Genomic DNA, 19,055 nt, shown 5'->3' on the forward strand with positions numbered 1-19,055 from the left:
AGACCTCACAGTGAAATGATGAATACAACAGGTGTTGTAGACCTCACAGTGAAATGATGAATACAACAGGTGTAGTAGACCTTACAGTGAAATGCTGAATACAACAGGTGTAGTAGACCTTACAGTGAAATGCTGAATACAACAGGTGTAGTAGACCTCACAGTGAAATGATGAATACAACAGGTGTAGTAGACCTCACAGTGAAATGCTGAATACAACAGTAGTAGACCTTACAGTGAAATGCTGAATACAACAGGTGTAGTAGACCTTACAGTGAAATGCTGAATACAACAGGTGTAGTACACCTCACAGTGAAATGCTGAATACAACAGGTGTAGTACACCTCACAGTGAAATGCTGAATACAACAGGTGTAGTAGACCTTACAGTGAAATGCTTACTTACAGGCTCTAACGTGTGTGTGTGTGTGTAGGTAAGTAAAGAAATAAAACAACAGTAAAAAAGACATTTGAAAGTAACAGTTGCAAGGCTATATACAGACAGCGGTTAGTCAGGCTGATTGAGGTAGTATGTACATGTAGGTATGGTAAAAAGTGGATTTAGTGCATATATGATGAATAGAGAGTAACAGTAGCGTAACAGAGGGGTTGGCAGGTAGGGATACATGCATATATTATTATTATTATTAATATTATTATAATATGTCAAAAAGGTAGGCAATAGTACGCAATCCACAGTAAAAGAGTCCTATATCGACATAACCTGAAAGGTCGCTCAGCAAGGAAGAAGCCACTGCTCCAATACCCCGCCCATAAAAAAGCCAGACTATGGTTTGCAACTGCATATGGGGACAAAGATCGCACTTTTTGGAGAAATGTCCTTGGTCTGATGAAACAAAAAAAAAACTGTTTGTCCATAGACCATCTGTTTGTCCATAATGACCATCATTATGTTTGGAGGAAAAATGGGGGAGGCTTGCAAATCTCAAGTCGAAGAACACCATCCCAACCGTGAATCACAGGGGTGGCTATAGAAAATGCATCATGTTGTGGCGGTGCTTTTCTGCAGGAGGGTCTGTGGTGCACTGTGGAAGGCTACCTGGAAATGTTTTTTATTTTAATTTAACCTTTATTTAACCAGGCAAGTCAGTTGGCTTATCATGACGGCCTAGAAACAGTGGGTTAACTGCCCGTTCAAGGGCAGAACGACAGATTTGTACCTTGTTAGCTCGGGGGTTTATCAAAGTCCAACACTCTAACCACTAGGTCTTGAGGTTAAATAATTTAAAGGCAATGCTACCAAATAGCTGAGTGTATGTCTGACCCACTGGGAATGTGATGAAAGAAATGAAATAAGGTGACATTTTCTCAAATGGACTAACTGACCTAATTCAGGTAATTGTACTAGGATTAAATGTCATTGAAAACTGAGTTTAAATGTATTTGGCTGGTATACAAATCTTTTCTGAAAGTCCTCAGAGTCTGCAACACCAAAGGCACCAGAACAAAGTCAAAAAGGTCAGGGACAAAGTTGTGGAGGAAGTACAGATCTGCCATCACAAAGCCCCGTATTGCGTCAGACAACAACATTCAATACGCTGATACGGTGCGAGTTCATTAGAACGTGCGTTGAAGATGTCGGTTCCCATAGCAGAATTCCCTGGAAAAGTGTGAAACTGAAGGTGAACCAGCAAAGAGCTAACCTGAATACAAACAGTGCAGCTATTCTCTTCCAGTAAAGGCTATCAAACAAGCTAAGCGCCTGTCAGGAGGAATCTCAATTCAACGGCTCACCAAGAGGTAGCAGGGTCTACAGTCACGGAGGAGCCCAGTCACGGACCAGGATGTCTTGCTCCCAGGCAGACATTCACCCAATACAGTTATTGCCCTTCACTGCAGCCGAAGTGAGTAAGACATTTAAACGTGTTAACCGCAAGGCTACCTGAAATGTTTTTTATTTTATTTATTTTTTTACCTTTATTTAACCAGGCAAAATTTTATTTTCAATGACGGCCTAGGAACAGTGGGTTAACTGCCTGTAACCCATCAAGAGGCAGAACGACAGATTTGTACCTTGTTAGCTCGGGGGTTTGAACTTGCAACCTTCCAGTTACTAGTCCAACATCTCCTCCCCGCTGATCTCAAACTGGGGCCCCACTAGGCTACTCCTGTACTCCCTTTGACCCAAGTTCAAACAATTTGGCGGAAAGGCAATGCTACAACAAATACTAATTGAGTGTCACACTGTAAAACAGATTTGGACTGACCCACTGGGAAGTAGTGATGAAAGAAATAAAAGCTCACACAGAAATAGCAGCGCCTTCAACCTCAGGAGGCTCTTGTACTGGCAAATTTTTCTGACATTTCACGTTAAGGCTCTAAAATAAAGTGGTGATCCTAACTGACCTAATTCAGGTAATTGTACCCCGCTGCCATCCAGAAGGCGATTAAATGTCAGAAAAACAGATTTGTGAAAAACTGAGTTTAAATGTATTTGGCTGGGAAAGGTATATTTAACCACCGACTTCAACTGTATATACACCTTTTCTGAAAGTCCTCAGAGTCTGCAACACCACTAAGCATCGGCACCATGAAGACCAAGGAGCTTTCCAAAAGGTCAGGGACAAAGTTGTGGAGGAAGATTTACAGATCAGGGCTGGGTTATAAAAACACTTTGAACATCCCAAGGAGCACCATTAAATCCATTATTAAAATATTGAAAGAATATGGCATCACAACAAACCTGCTGTCAGGTGTGCGCTACTGGTAGCGAAGTCAGGTGCAGGAGAGCAGAGAGTTGTGAATAGGCGCACACTTTAATGAGGCAGGAGAAACCAACAGATGGACGCAACTGCATCTAAACCTCCAGCCCATAGACAAAAGTGAAAAACACGCAAAAACAGTCACAATTATTTATGTTTAACAATAAACATGTGAACAAACACGGTAAAAGCAAACCAGTCAACAATAAACACGTAACACAAACAATTCCACACAAAGACATGAGGAATAAATACATGTAGATTGATTGGGGAATGAAAACCAGGTGTGCAGAGAACAAGACAAAACAAATGGATAAATGAAAAACGGAGCGGCGATGGCTAGAAAGCCGGTGACGTCGACCGCCGAACACTGCCTGAACAAGGAGAGGAGCCGACTTCGGCGGAAGTCGTGACACCTGCCAAGAGAATGCCGCCCACCAAAACTCACAGACCAGTCAAGGAAGGCATTAATCAGAGAGGCAACAAAGAGACCAAAGATAACCCTGAAGGAGCTGCAAAGCTCTACCGCGGAGATTGGAGTATTTGCCCATAGGACAACTTTCAGCCGTACACTCCACAGAGCTGGGCTTTAGGGAAGAGTGGCCAGAAAAAAGTAATTGCTTAAAAGAAAATATAAGCAAACACATTTGGTGTTCGCCAAAAGGCAAGTGGGAGACACCCCAAACATATGGAAGAAGGTACTCTGGTACTCTACTCTGGCGCAACCCCAATACCTCTCATCACCCCGAGAACACCATCTCCACAGTGAAGCATGATGGTGGCAGCATCATGCCGGGGGACGTGTTTTTCATCAGCATGGACTGGGAAACTGGTCAGAATTGAAGGAATGATGGACGGCGCTAAATACAGGGAAGTTCTTGAGGGAAACGTGTTTCAGTCTTCCAGAGATTTGTGACTGGGACGTAGGTTCACCTTCCAGCAGGACAATGACCCTGAGCATACTGCTAAAGCAAAACTTGAATGGTTTAACAATCCAATTGAGAAACTGTGGTATGACTTAAAGATTGCTGTATACCAGCGGAACCCATCCAACTTGAAGGAGCTGGAGCAGTTTTGCCTTGAAGAATGGGAATAATTCCCAGTGGCTGGATGTGCCAAGCTTATAGAGACATACCCCAAGAGACTTGCAAAAGGTGGCTCTATGAAGTATTGACTTTGGGAGGGATGAACAGTTATGCACGCTCAAGTCTTATTTCTTGTTTGTTTCATAATAAAAAAAAATATTTTGCATCTTCAAAGTGGTAGGCATGTTGTGTACATCAAATTATATTAACAGCCCCAAAAATCTATGTTAATTCCAGGTTGTAAGGCAACAAAATAGGAAAAATGCCAAGGGGGGTGAATACTTTGGCAAGCCACTGTAGCCTAGGCCTATGGCCTATAGTAATCAACACCACACTAACAGAACTTGATACTGAGCGTCCAGCAGAGAATCAGGGATTGGGGTCATCATCGAGCACACATGAGATACTATAACAAGCAACTCATTATCAACCCCTTAGCGATATGACATTTAATCTAAATTCAAATTTAAAATGGATGACCCTCCCCCATTTTCCTCTGGGTAATTGTGTACATTTCGACCACTCTTTTCGTCAACAATGTATATGGATTTGAAGCTACCCCACCTAGCATCAGATTGACTGGTTCATTCTTTACTCACCTTAAAGATATGTAGCGACAGTAATGTAGTGACAATAATGGAGTGACAGTAATGTAGTGACAGTATTGTTGTGACAGTATTGTAGTGTCAGTAATGTAGTGACAGTAATGTAGTGACAGTAATGTTGTGACAGTGTTGTTGTGACAGTATTGCAGTGACAGTATTGTAGTGACAGTAATGTAGTGACAGTAATGTAGTGACAGTAATGTATTGACAGAATTGTTGTGTGTTCTGTGCAGGGCATGTTTTGATGAGCTTCAGACGAGTGGTGCCATCGTGTGGCTGGTGTTGGACTACCTGTGTGACGGTCTCTACATCTTGGACACAGCCGTCAGGCTACGCACAGGTCAGAGGTCAATTCTCCACAATTTGTTTCTGTCGTGTTTCTGTTCTCTTTCTTTGATTCCTCACGTTCCCCCTGTTCTCACCTCCTGAAAGAGTCTGTCTGCCTACCCTGAGTCTGTCTGCCTACCCTGAGTCTGTCTGCCTACCCTGAGTCTGTCTGCCTACCCTGAGTCTGTCTGCCTACCCTGAGTCTGTCAGCCTACCCTGAATCTGTCTGCCTACCCTGAGCCTGTGCCCTAACACTGACTGTGTAACTCTACCTGTTTGTTTATCAGGTTTCCTGGAGCAGGGTCTGTTGGTGAAGGACCTCTCTAAGCTGAGAGACAGTTATCTGAAGACGGTTCAGTTTAAACTAGACCTGTTGTCTATCCTGCCTACTGACCTGTTCTACCTATCTCTGGGAATACACACTCCTCTCCTCCGCTTCAACAGACTTCTGCGGTTCAACCGCATGTTCGAGTTCTTCGACCGTACAGAGACCAGGACCAGTTACCCCAACGCCTTCCGCATCACTAACCTGGTCCTTTACATACTGGTACGTGCACACACACGCACACCCACACACTGGTGGGAGATATGTGGTACACACACAAGCATGCATGTGTAACCAAGTTGAATTAGTTAAACTAACAGCTCAGCTAAAAATACCACCACCTGCGCCATTTTTTGGTGGCGCAGCTGTCTAAGGTGTTTCAAACAGGGTGGTCACATGGGTTTGCGAGGCTGAGGATTCAACATGGCATACCAGTTTAGGCTCATCAGGAAGGAAGCTATACTGATAAGCAAACAGCATTAAACCAATATATAAACACACACAGACTCTAACATCAAAAAGGAGCTGATCGTGGACCACAGGAAACGGGGGAGCGAGCACACCCATATCCACATCAATGGGGTTGTATTAGTTTCTCAGTGTCCACATTATTAAGGAATTATCATGGTCCACACACACTCACACAGTTGTGAAGAGGGCACAACAGCGCCTCGTCCCTCTCACTAGGCTGAAAATATTGGCATGGGCCCTCGGATCTTCACAAGATTCTACAGCTGCATCTTGACTAGCTGCGCCACCGTTTGGTAAGGCAACTGCAATGCACCCAACCGTAAGGCGCTGTTGTGACAGTAATGATGTGACTTCAAAGGGTGGTGTGATCGACCCAGTACATCACTGGGAAGGTGGTGTGAACCACCCAGTACATCACTGGGAAGGTGATGTGAACGGCCCAGTACATCACTGGAAATGGTGGTGTGAACGACCCAGTACATCACTGGAAATGGTGGTGTGATCGACCCAGTACATCACTGGGAAGGTGATGTGAACGGCCCAGTACATCACTGGAAATGGTGGTGTGAACGACCCAGTACATCACTGGAAATAGACCGCTAAATAGCTCATCAAATGGCTACCTCGGACTACCTGCATTGACCCTTTTTCCAGCTAACTCTTTTACACTGACTCTACCCACACACTCAGACATACATACACACATACATATACTGACACCCCAACACACACACACTTGAGTAATTTAGCAGACCCTCTTATTCAGAGTGACTTACAAGTGCGATTAGGTTAAGTGCCTTGCTCATGGGCACATCGGCAGATTTTTTTACAAACCAGCAACCTTTCGGTTACTGGCCCAACTCCTGACCGCTAGGCTACCTATCATTGGATTTAGGGTAAAAAGTTGGTTGAAAAAAATACTGAAATGCCCTTACGTTGATGACTTTTTGCAAATCCAATGATTAATCTAATACCCTGAGTCTGTCTGCCACTGATTCAATGTTATCGCATGGATTTGAGGGGTTGAAATGTCTAGGAAACAATCTTGATTCAACCATTTTCTGCCCAGTGGGTTGTTGGAAAAGGACCCATGAGTTAGCTTTTCCTGTTAGTCTGTTAGTCTGATCACCTGTTGACTAATTCATGTTGATTTGATTTAACCCTGCTGTCTCTCCTCCAGGTGATCATCCACTGGAATGCCTGTATGTACTACTCATTCTCCAAGGCCCTGGGACTGGGGTCTGACTCCTGGGTGTATCCCAACCAGACAACTCTGTCGCGGGGTTACATCTACTGCCTCTACTGGTCCACCCTCACCCTCACCACCATAGGAGAGACACCGCCACCCGTACGAGATGAGGAGTTCCTCTTTGTGGTCTTTGACTTCCTGGTGAGTGTATAATGTAACCGTATACCATATACCCTATTCCATAGATAGTGTACCATTTTATTTCTGACAAGGAACCAATTGACCTAGATAGTGGATTACTTTATGTCTGACATTGAACCCTATCCCCTAGATAGTGCACTACTTTGTCTGACATGGAACCCTGTTCCCTAGATAGTGCACTACTTTGTCTGACATGGAACCCTGTTCCCTAGATAACGGACTACTTTGTCTGACATGGAACCCTGTTCCCTAGATAGAGGACTACTTTGACTGACATGGAACCCTGTTCCCTAGATAACGGACTACTTTGTCTGACATGGAACCCTGTTCCCTAGATAGTGCAGTACCAAGGCTATTGAGTCAATAAGAATGCAGTGATTGACAGAGTCGAAAGCCTTGGTCAGGTCGATGAAGACGGTTGCACAGTATTGTCTTGATTATGATATTATTTAGGTTATGATATTTGGTTACGATATTGTTTAGGACCTTGAGCATGGCTGAGGTGCACCCATGACCAGCTCTGAAACCAGATTGCATAGCGGAGAAGGTATGGTGGGATTCGAAATGGTCAGTAATCTGTTTGTTGACTTGGCTTTCGAAGACCTTAGAAAGGCAGGGTAGGATAGATATAGGTCTGTAGCAGTTTGGGTCTAGAGTGTCTAGCACTTTGAAGAGGGGGATGACCGCAGCTGCTTTCCAATCTTTGGGGATCTCAGATGATACGACAGAGAGGTTGAACAGGCTAGTAATAAGGGTTGCAACAATTTTGGTGGATCATTTTAGAAAGAGATGGTCCAGATTGTCTAGCCCGGCTGATTTGTAGGGTTCCAGATTTTGCAGCTCTTACAGAACATCAGCTGTCTGGATTTGGGTGAAAGAGAAGTCGGGGAGGCTTGGGCAAGTTGCTGTGGGGGGTGATGAAATGTTGGCCGGGGTAGGGGTAGCCAGGTGGAAAGCATGGCCAGCCGTAGAAAAATGCTTATTGAAATGATCGATTGTCGTAGATTTATCGGTGGTGACAATGTTTCCTATCCTCAGTGCAGTGGGCAGCTGGGAGGAGGTGCTCTTATTCTCCATGGACTTTACAGTGTCCCAAAGAGGTAGAGACCCCTTATCTTGGTGCTAGGTGCAGAGGAATCCTCTTATCTTGGTGTACTCTGCAGCGCAGCTAAGACCTGTGTTAACCCTAACAAGCTGCTTATTACTTTCAGTCTGCTATTCTGTGGTGATGTTCTGGCCCAAACACCACAAAGCAAGCTAAAAAACTATGCCCAAACTGCGGTGAGTCCTTAAGGAAGAATTCAAATGCGGTGGCTAATGACATTTGTGATTTGTTTGATCTTAAAGTGTGGAGATATCCAACACTTGTTATATGATGAATCTGTACAGTCTCAAAGTAACATTTCACTTGTTTGTAATGTATGCTGGGTAAATGTGGTTCCAAACATTGGAATGCTGGACACAAGCGGGGATGATGAGTGAAATCTAGATGAGATAGTCGATGTATCAGCAGTGGGCACAGAAGATGACATGTTTGACTGCTTCAATCAGAGGTCTTCACTTTATCCATGTGAACGCACGGAGCCTGCTGACGAAATTAGAGGAATTAAACCTACTGGCTTCTAACACCCGGGCTTCAGTAGTTGCTGTGACTGAGAATTGATGGGTCAACTGAGGACAATGAGGTTGAGCCACCAGGTTTTAGTATTTATAGAATCATCTGAAACTGAAACGGTGGCAGTGTGTTTTTACTAGGAAGAATGTGCATTTTAACCCTCGTTCAGATCTGAAAATGGATGGTCTTGAGGTTGTATGTGTAAAAACACTTCTTCCTGAATGTCATCCTGTACTTGTTGGTCTGTGCTATCGGCCTCCTAAGCAGAATCATTTCCATGATTGGATTGAATTGCTGTGATCACAATGTATTGACTGATAGAGAATGTATTCTGCTTGGTGGTTTTAATACAAATGTGCAGTTACCACCACAGAGACATACACTAGTAAATGCCCTGTATGACTTTAATCAGTTATTTGGACTAAAACAACTGATTGTTGAGCCAACCCGGATGTGTATTGACAGTAAATCAACTTTGGATTTGATTATTGTATCAGACCAAGAGAACATCTGTCAGTCAGTAGTCTTAAATATTGGTTTTAGTGATTATATGGTATCCTGCTGTACCCGTAAGGCATCCTAAATGCTACTTGAGCAAGGTAATAACTACATGAAGGTACGGTTTATGTCACAATACTCAATGGAACGTTTTGTAGAAGGACTTGGAAATTTGGATTGGTCTCATGTACTGTGATGTCACGTCCCTCAACTAACCTGTACCCCCACACACTGACTCGGTACTAGTGCCCTTTGTATATAGACTCATTATTGTTATGTTGCTGTGTTACTTTTTATGATTTTTTACTTTAGTCTATTGGGTAAATATTTTCTTAACTCTTCTTGAACTGCACTGTTAAGGGCTTGGAAGTAAGTACTTCACGGTTGTTGTATTCGGCACATGTCAAATCAAATCAAATCAAATTTTATTTGTCACATACACATGGTTAGCAGATGTTAATGCGAGTGTAGCGAAATGCTTGTGCTTCTAGTTCCGAAAATGCAGTAATAACCAACAAGTAATCTAACTAACAATTCCAAAACTACTGTCTTATACACAGTGTAAGGGGATAAAGAATATGTACATAAGGATATATGAATGAGTGATGGTACAGAGCAGCATAGGCAAGATACAGTAGCTGATATCGAGTACAGTATATACATATGAGATGAGTATGTAAACAAAGTGGCATAGTGAAAGTGGCTAGTGATACATGTATTACATAAGGATGCAGTCGATGATATAGAGTACAGTATCTACGTATGCATATGAGATGAATAATGTAGGGTATGTAAACATTATATAAGGTAGCATTGTTTAAAGTGGCTAGTGATATATTTACATCATTTCCCATCAATTCCCATTATTAAAGTGGCTGGAGTTGTGTCAGTGTGTTGGCAGCAGCCACTCAATGTTAGTGGTGGCTGTTTAACAGTCTGATGTGACAACTTAAAGTTTGATGTTGATCAAGCTTGGTATCTTTTAAAGATCTGTTTCTGTCTGCACTCAACTCTCTGACTCCAATGAAACAAATTAGAATCAAACAGCGGTCAGGGAAATGGATCACTTGGAAGATCTTAGACCTCATAAGGAAAAGGGAATAGCCACCTGGCCAGATTCAGAAGGACACATCTACTTCAAGATTATGATGGTTAAAGTAACTGTAGAAACCAGGCAAGATACAAAATGGATAAGGCCAAATCCTAACATTACATAGACACTGTGAATGACACCTTACATCAGCCTCGTAAAATGTGGAACATTTTCAAAGACATTGGCTCAAAAGCTCCCCAAACTGTAAAATCCTGTAGTAATGGCCTGGATATTGATGATGTTTCATGTTATGACCAGGCAAAGGTTGCTAATTACTTTAACCCATTTTTAACCACTATAGCCTCATCTGCTCTGGACACTATGGCCAGTCTTTATTATCAACTTTTACCACAGCAAAGGATCACTAATGATTTGTTTGAGATGTGCATGGTAACAGAGGACAACATTTCCAATCTACTATGCTTAATGAGCACCAACAAAGCAACTGGGCTGGATAACCTTCCTGCAAGATTCATAAAGGATAATGGTGGTGTCACTGCTAAAATTATAACTCATATTGTAAACCTTTCTATTACTAGTGGTACGTTTCCCAAGCATCTCAAAACAGCCCGGATGGTTCCACTCCACAAGAAGAGCAGTAAAACAAATGTAGGAAACTACAGGCCCGTGTCAATCCTCAGAACCTCATCCAAAGTTGTTGAGAGATGAGTTTTTAATCAACTTGAAGGATACCTTCTGGAGAACAATCTTCTTTATGAACTCCAGTCTGACTTTAGAACAGCTCATTCCACTGATACGGACGACACAACAGTGGTAGGCTTGATTACCAACAACGACGAGACGGCCTACAGGGAGGAGGTGAGGGCCCTCGGAGTGTGGTGTCAGGAAAATAACCTCACACTCAACGTCAACAAAACTAAGGAGATTGACTTCAGATTGTGGACTTCAGGAAACAGCAGAGGGAACACCCCCATCCACATCGATGGAACAGTAGTGGAGAGGGTAGCAAGTTTTAAGTTCCTCGGCATACACATCACAGACAAACTGAATTGGTCCACTCACACAGACAGCATCGTGAGGAAGGCGCAGCAGCGCCTCTTCAACCTCAGGAGGCTGAAGAAATTTGGCTTGTCACCAAAAGCACTCACAAACTTCTACAGATGCACAATCGAGAGCATCCTGGCGGGCTGTATCACCGCCTGGTATGGCAACTGCACCGCCCTCAACCGTAAGGCTCTCCAGAGGGTAGTGAGGTCTGCACAACGCATCACCGGGGGCAAACTACCTGCCCTCCAAGACACCTACACCACCCGATGCTACAGGAAGGCCATAAAGATCATCAAGGACATCAACCACCCGAGCCACTGCCTGTTCACCCCGCTGCCATCCAGAAGGCGAGGTCAGTACAGGTGCATCAAAGCTGGGACCGAGAGACTGAAAAACAGCTTCTATCTCAAGGCCATCAGACTGTTAAACAGCCACCACTAACATTGAGTGGCTACTGCCAACACACTGTCAATGACACTGACTCTACTCCAGCCACTTTAATCATGGGAATCGATGGGAAATGATGTAAATATATCACTAGCCACTTTAAACAATGCTACCTTATATAATGTTACTTACCCTACATTGTTCATCTCATATGCATACGTTGATACTGTACTCTATATCATCGACTGCATCCTTATGTAATACATGTATCACTAGCCACTTTAACTATGCCACTTGGTTTACATACATCTCATATGTATATACTGTACTCGATATCATCTACTGTATCTTGCCTATGCTGCTCTGTACCATCACTCATTCATATATCCTTATGTACATATTCTTTATCCCCTTACACTGTGTATGACAGTAGTTTTTTTGGAATTGTTAGTTAGATTACTTGCTCGTTATTACTGCATTGTCGGAACTAGAAGCACAAGCATTTCGCTACACTCGCATTAACATCTGCTAACCATGTGTATGTGACAAATAAAATTTGATTTGATTTGATTTACTTGCCGTATCCACCTTTTTGACCACATTAAGCAGGAAGAGACAACAGCTAATCAGCTAGCATAACAACAGCAGGTAAAATGGCGTTGACTAGACAACGGGGCCGACAGATAAAACATAAACAAGCAGAATGGAGTACCGTGATTAATGGACAGTCCAGCGTGCATCAGCTATGTAGCCAAGAGATCAGTGTCCAGGGGGCAGCGGTGGATGGGGCAGGGAGCTGGACAGGCGAGTGTTATCCAGGTTGAAAAAAAAGTTAACAATGACTAAATAGCTTGTAGCTAGTTAGCTGGTTGGCTTCTGGAGGTTCTTGAGTGTGTTCTAAAAATTAAAAATAATAGCGATTCCGTGTCACATTGGGTGAGGCAGGTTTCCGGAAAGGTATAAACAGATTAAAAATCAAAAAGAGATAGAAAGTGAGTATGGGTCCGGTGCGTGTTTGGGACGCGGCGATTCAGACGGTTAGCAGGCCTGTGCTAACAAGCTAACAGTTCGTAGGCCCGGGCTAAACAAGGTAGCAGTTAGCGGACCGGGGCTAGACAAGCTAGCAGTTAGCAGGCCGAGTTTAGCAAGCAGGGAGATAGCGAGGGCTAGAGAGTTGGCCTTTGGGGGACGTCGTGATGGGGTGAGTCTGTTTATTCCTCTTCATGCGGTGACATCGATAGACCGGTCGTGGGCCCGGGTATTGTAGCCCAGGAGTATGCTACGGTGGTAGTACAGGTGCGCTGGCCAGGCTAGCTTCATGCTAAGTGGGTGGAAGCGCTAGCCAGGAGTAATCATCCGGGGTTGCGGTTTAGCTAGATAGCTAGTTGTGAAGATCCAGCTGAAAAATGTTCCGTTTGCGGTGGGAATCCGGGGATGAATCCGGGGATGAAAAATAAATAGGTCCGTTATGCTCTGGTTAGAGTCGCGTTGTTCGAGCTGGCGAGAGCTTTCCGAGCTAAAGGTTAGCTTAGCTGATGACCGGTTAGCTGAAGACCGCTAGCATAGCTGGTGGTTAGCTGGCTAGCTTCAGTTGAGGGGTTCCGGTTCAAGTAAATATAAATACTTTAGGAAAAATAGCTACATTGGGTGAGGTGGGTTGCAGGAGAGTATTTGGAAGCTTAGGTTTAGCAAAATGTTTTTGAAGAGATATGCGAAGAAAATATGTAAAAAACGAAAAATATACGATATATACAAGGGACACGAGACAGGACGACTTACTGCTACGCCATCTTGGAAACCAAGGAAGCCGCTCCACTGCCCCTTGTGCCCCTACTGCTGGCCAGGTGTAATCATATGAATGATAGGTATGATGGGCAATTATAGATTGTTTTTTAAGGTCGAAATGTGAAATTTGATTTTTAAGGTTAGGGACAACTACAGCGAATTGTGACACTTTTAAACATGTCAATATAAATTAATGTATTTATGTTTATTTGTAATTTAGTCTTGCCTTTTAATCATTATATGTGTTATTGTTTTTACCATCGACGACCACTTTGGAAACAACCGTGTAAATTAATACATTCAAGTGATATCCTCTGGGTCCACATTGTATATTTTGTCATATGTCTGTTACTCAAAATTAATAATATTAAAATCAATATCCTAGATAGTGCTCTCTATTCCCTAGATAGCGCTCCCTATTCCCTAGATAGTACACCTTATTCCCCAGATCAGATATACTCTTAGGAAAAAGTGTTCCAAAATGGTCCTTTTTGTTTCCAGGGAGAATCCTTTTTTTGGTTCCAGGTAGAACCCTCTGTGGAAACTTTCACATATTGGGTGTCTTAATCCTAGAATATTAACATATTGGGTGTCTTAATCCTAGAACATTAACATATTGGGTGTCTTAATCCTAGAATATTAACATATTGGGTATGTTTATTTTAGGTGGGTGTGTTGATCTTCGCCAGCATCGTGGGGAACGTGGGAGCCATGATCTCCAATATGAACGCTACGCGGGCAGAGTTCCAGAGCCGCATCGACCAGGTCAAACACTACATGCAGTTCAGACACGTCAGCCGTGACCTGGAGCACCGTGTCATTCGCTGGTTCGACTACCTCTGGACCAATCAGAAGGCGGTAGACGAACAGGAAGTTCTGAAGAGCCTGCCCAATAAACTGAGGGCTGAGATCGCTATCAATGTGCACCTGGAAACTTTAAAGAAGGTAGAACACACACATGCACAGACACACACGCACACACACCCACAAACACATACTCGCACACACTTGTTGTCCCATCTCCTCGCCTCCCTCTCTTTCTCTCTCCCTGTCTCTCGAGGTGTGCAACTTCCTTGACTGTGAGGAAGTAGAGTTGGTATTGAAGCTGTTTCTGCTTCTCTCTTTCTCTCTCTCTCTCTCTCTCTCTCTCTCTCTCTCTCTCTCTCTCTCTCTCTCTCTCTCTCTCTTTCTATCTCTCTCTCTCTCTCTCTCTCTCTCTCTCTCTCTCTTACTCTCTCTCTCTCTCTGCCTCTCTCACGGCCTCTCCCTCGGACTGCCTGCCTGCCTCTCTCTCTCTCCTCCTCTCTCTTTTCCTCCTCTCTCTATCTGTTCCCCACCCTCTCCCCCACTCCTCTAGGTGCGTATCTTCCAGGACTGTGAAGCGGGCCTGCTAGTAGAGTTGGTATTGAAGCTGCGTCCCCAGGTCTTCTCTCCAGGAGATTATATCTGTCGTAAAGGAGATATTGGGAAGGAGATGTACATTATTAAAGATGGCCGCCTGGCGGTGGTGGGAGATGATGGAGCTACTCAGCTGGCCATGCTCACTTCAGGAAGCTGCTTCGGGGAGATCAGGTAGGTGGGGGTGGGGGAGTGGGGGTGGGAGTGTGTGCACGACTGTGGGTGTTTCTGTCTAATTGTTGTTACATAAATACTATAATGTTTGTGTGTTTTCCTCTGTCAGCATCCTGAACATCCGGGGCAGTAAGATGGGAAACAGGAGAACAGCTAACATCCGTAGCCTTGGTTACTCTGACCTGTTCTGTCTGTCTAAGAGAGATCTGACCGAGGCACTCAGCGACTTCCCTCATGCTAGAACCCAGTTGGAGCAGAGGGGGCGGGATATCCTCAGGAAGGAGGGGCTACTGGATGAAGTGGGAGGAGATAGCCTGGGAGTGGAGGAAATGGAGGAGAAGGTGTGTGTTTGTTTGTTTGTAAGGAAGCACAACGTGCAGATGATTGAGGTGGACACATTAAAGACCTATGTGTTTCCTGAATGGTCCCATAGGACTCTAGCCTCAACGAGTGCCCCCATAGCAATCTAACCTCAAGGAGTGTCCCCATAGGACTCTAACCTCAAGGAATGCCCCCATAGAACTCTAACCTCAAGGAGTGCCCCCATAGGACTCTAACCTCAAGGAGTGTCCCCATAGGACTCTAACCTCAAGGCGTGCCCCCATAGAACTCTAACCTCAAGGGGTGCCCACAAAGCACTCTAATCTCAAGGAGTGCCCCCATAGAACTCTAGCCTCAAGGAATGCCCCCATAGGACTCTAGCCTCAAGGAATGCCCCCATAGGACTCTAACCTCAAGGAGTGCCCCCATAGAACTCTAGCCTCAAGGAATGCCCCCATAGGACTCTAACCTCAAGGAGTGCCCCCGTAGAACTCTAAACTCAAGGAGTGCCCCTGTAGAACTCTAAACTCAAGGAGTGCCCCCATAGGACACTAACCTCAAGGAGTGCCCTCATAGAACTCTAGCCTCAAGGAATGCCCCCATAGGACTCTAGCCTGAAGGAATGCCCCCATAGTACTCTAACCTCAAGGAGTGCCCCCATAGGACTCTAACCTCAAGGTGTGCCCCCATAGAACTCTAACCTCAAGGAGTGCCCCGTTAGAACTCTAACCTCAAGGAGTGCCCCCATAGAACTCTAACATCAAGGAGTGCCCCCATAGGACTCTAACCTCAAGGAGTGCCCCCATAGAACTCTAGCCTCAAGGAATGCCCCCATAGGACTGTAGCCTCAAGGAGTGCCCCCATAGCACTCTAATCTCAAGGAGTGCCCCCATATAACTCTAGCCTCAAGGAATGCCCCCATAGAACTCCAACCTCAAGGAGTGCCCCCATAGGACTCTAACCTCAAGGAGTGCCCCCATAGGACTGTAGCCTCAAGGAGTGCCCCCATAGCACTCTAATCTCAAGGAGTGCCCCCATAGAACTCCAACCTCAAGGAGTGCCCCCATAGGACTCTAGCCTCAAGGAGTGCCCCCATAGCACTCTAATCTCAAGGAGTGCCCCCATAGGACTGTAGCCTCAAGGAGTGCCCCCATAGCACTCTAATCTCAAGGAGTGCCCCCATAGAACTCCAACCTCAAGGAGTGCCCCCATAGGACTCTAGCCTCAAGGAGTGCCCCCATAGCACTCTAATCTCAAGGAGTGCCCCCATAGAACTCTAGCCTCAAGGAATGCCCCCATAGGACTCTAGCCTCATGGAGTGCCCCCATAGAACTCTAACCTCAAGGAGTGCACCGCTAAGAGTATACGGAATACTAATTTTCCTCATGGGCCTCACATGGAAGAGTGTGTGAACCGAGTGTTTGAACTGGGTACAGAATTATAATACTAATCATCATCATCTTAACTGCTGTCCTCTTATAGGTGGAGAAGTTGGAGGCGTGTGTGGATCGTCTCCAGACGCGGTTGGCACGTTTACAAATGGAGTATGCCACCGCGCAGCAACGTCTGAAGCAGCGAATCACGGCTCTGGAACACAGCGTCGGCACCACGGTTACCGTCGGAAGCGGTTTCCTGTCGGACGCCGATGGCAATGAGAGTGGCGGTGACGACGGAGCACGCAGTGAGATCAACATCAGACTGTGACAACAACGCTGTATCGCCATAGAGACAGCTGGAAGAGCATTTATCTTATTTACTCTGTTTTATTTAGTTAGATTTAATATTTTGTGGCAGATTTGATATCTGTTGTTGTTGTTGTTTTTGTCTGTCAGCAGGGTGTCGCTGTGTTTAATGATGGTGTAACGCTGAGTCTACCTGTAAGCTACTGTATGTTCAACAATGTAAAAACAAAACTGTCTCTTGAAAAACATGTTGAAAAAATTATTTCACCTTAAATTCCTGTTAATGACAACCCAAATAATAACTTCCAATAGTTTTTTTACTTGATGGTTATTTTTTGAAATAACTGAGCTCTCTACCAGGCGGTTGAGAAGTCAACAGGAAATAACAGAGCTCTCTACCAGGCGGTTGAGAAGTCAACAGGAAATAACAGAGCTCTCTCTACCAGGCAGTTGAGAAGTCAACAGGAAATAACAGAGCTCTCTCTACCAGGCAGTTGAGAAGTCAACAGGAAATAACAGAGCTCTCTACCAGGCAGTTGAGAAGTCAACAGGAAATAACAGAGCTCTCTCTACCAGGCGGTTGAGAAGTCAACAGGAAATAACAGAGCTCTCTCTACCAGGCAGTTGAGAAGTCAACAGGAAATAACAGAGCTCTCTCTAGCAGGCGGTTGAGAAGTCAACAGGAAATAACAGAGCTCTCTACCAGGCAGTTGAGAAGTCAACAGGAAATAACAGAGCTGTGATACTGCCTGGATTTGAACCGGGGATTGTAGTGATGCCTTTTGCACTGAGATGCAGTGCCTTAGACCGCTGCTCCACATACATATCAGTACATACACACAACAAGTAGGTCACATGGAGGAGAGTCGTTGTGCCATGAAGGAAAGGGAAAGGGGGATACCTTGTCAGTTGTACAACTGAATGCATTCAACTGAAATTATTTGTTGTTTTATTCGTTTTTGAAACCAGGTATGCTGTTCACTATATAAGAAGGGAGTCCCATGCACTCATGGCTCTGTATAATACTGTATGTATCCTTGAATTTGTTCTGGACCTGGGGTCTGTGAAAAGACCCCTGGTGGCATGTTTGCTGGGATAAGTGTGTGTGTCAGTGCTGTGTGGAAGTTGACTATGCAAACAATTTTGAATTTCCTTCACATGAATGTTTCTTATAAAAACAAGATGTGACACAGTCAGTCTTCCTCGACTCTTAGCTGAGAGAGACTGGCATGCACGGTGTTGATACAGTATAGCCATCTGATTACGATGAAGAGCAAGACGTGCAGCTCTATTCTGGATCAGCTGCAGCTTAACTAGGTATTTTATTGCAGCACTTGACCATATGACTGGACAATAATCAAGATAAGATAAAACTAGAGCCTGCAGAACTTGCTTTGTGGTGTGTGGTGTCAAAAAGCAAAGCATTTTTTCTCCCCATCTTTACAACCATTGAATCAATATATTTTGACCATGACGGTTTACAATTTAAGGTAATATCAAGTAATTTAGTCTCCTCAATTTGTTCAACAGCCACACCATTCATTACCAGATTCACCTGAGGTCTAGAACTTAAGGAATTATTTGTACCAAATACAATACTCTTAGTTTTACAGATGTTCAGGACCAGTTTATTACTGGCCACCCATTCCAAAACAGACCTCAACTCTTTGTTAAGGGTTTCAGTGACTTCATCTGCGGTTGCTGATGGGTATATGTTTGAATCATCAGTATACATAGACACACATGCTTTGTTTAATGCCAGTGTCAGGTCATTGGTAAAAAATAGAAAAGAGTAGAGGGCCTAGAGAGCTTCCCTGCGGTACACCCCACTTTACATGTTTGACATTAGAGAAGCTTCCATTAAAGAAAACCCTCTGTTCTGTTAGATAGCTCTCAATCCACAATATGGCAGAGGTTGAAAACCCATAACACACGCTTTCTCATTATTGACCATAGGTTATGGTATATTGTCGACAATTCAATAATACTTTTCACCAAAATAAGTATATAAAAAAATAAAAGTACCTTATTATTAGTCTACCTTTTATTGACATATCAACCACTTGTTTGAGCACAGATTATTTTTTATCTATCTTTTTTTCTTTTAGTCTTTTAAATTGGTACTTTTATTTTAATATTCATACTCTTCAAGGTCTCTCCTAACAGGAAT

General features: G+C 44.1%; 1 protein-coding gene across 1 annotated transcript; it reads left to right on the forward strand.

The window, feature by feature from the left end:
• The first annotated feature begins 3,510 nt into the window (after positions 1–3,510).
• LOC121844323 (cyclic nucleotide-gated cation channel-like) lies at positions 3,511–17,181 on the forward strand. The gene is made up of 8 exons (XM_042314292.1): positions 3,511–3,553; positions 4,623–4,751; positions 5,026–5,285; positions 6,715–6,924; positions 13,977–14,255; positions 14,668–14,882; positions 14,992–15,223; positions 16,686–17,181. Exons 1-8 carry the CDS (start codon positions 3,511–3,513, stop codon positions 16,905–16,907), a joined length of 1,590 nt encoding a protein of 529 aa, XP_042170226.1. The 3' UTR covers positions 16,908–17,181.
• The last annotated feature ends 1,874 nt before the right edge of the window (positions 17,182–19,055 follow it).

This window comes from Oncorhynchus tshawytscha, unplaced genomic scaffold (genome assembly GCF_018296145.1).
Source record: "Oncorhynchus tshawytscha isolate Ot180627B unplaced genomic scaffold, Otsh_v2.0 Un_contig_299_pilon_pilon, whole genome shotgun sequence".
Lineage (NCBI taxonomy): Eukaryota > Metazoa > Chordata > Actinopteri > Salmoniformes > Salmonidae > Oncorhynchus > Oncorhynchus tshawytscha.

Coding starts and splice junctions, on each gene's coding strand:
- LOC121844323 (XM_042314292.1), top strand. CDS start 3,511: ATGCCGGGGGACGTGTTTTTCATCAGCATGGACTGGGAAACTG. Junction 14,256..14,667: donor ACCTGGAAACTTTAAAGAAG/GTAGAACACACA, acceptor CCACTCCTCTAG/GTGCGTATCTTCCAGGACTG. Junction 15,224..16,685: donor TGGAGGAAATGGAGGAGAAG/GTGTGTGTTTGT, acceptor GTCCTCTTATAG/GTGGAGAAGTTGGAGGCGTG.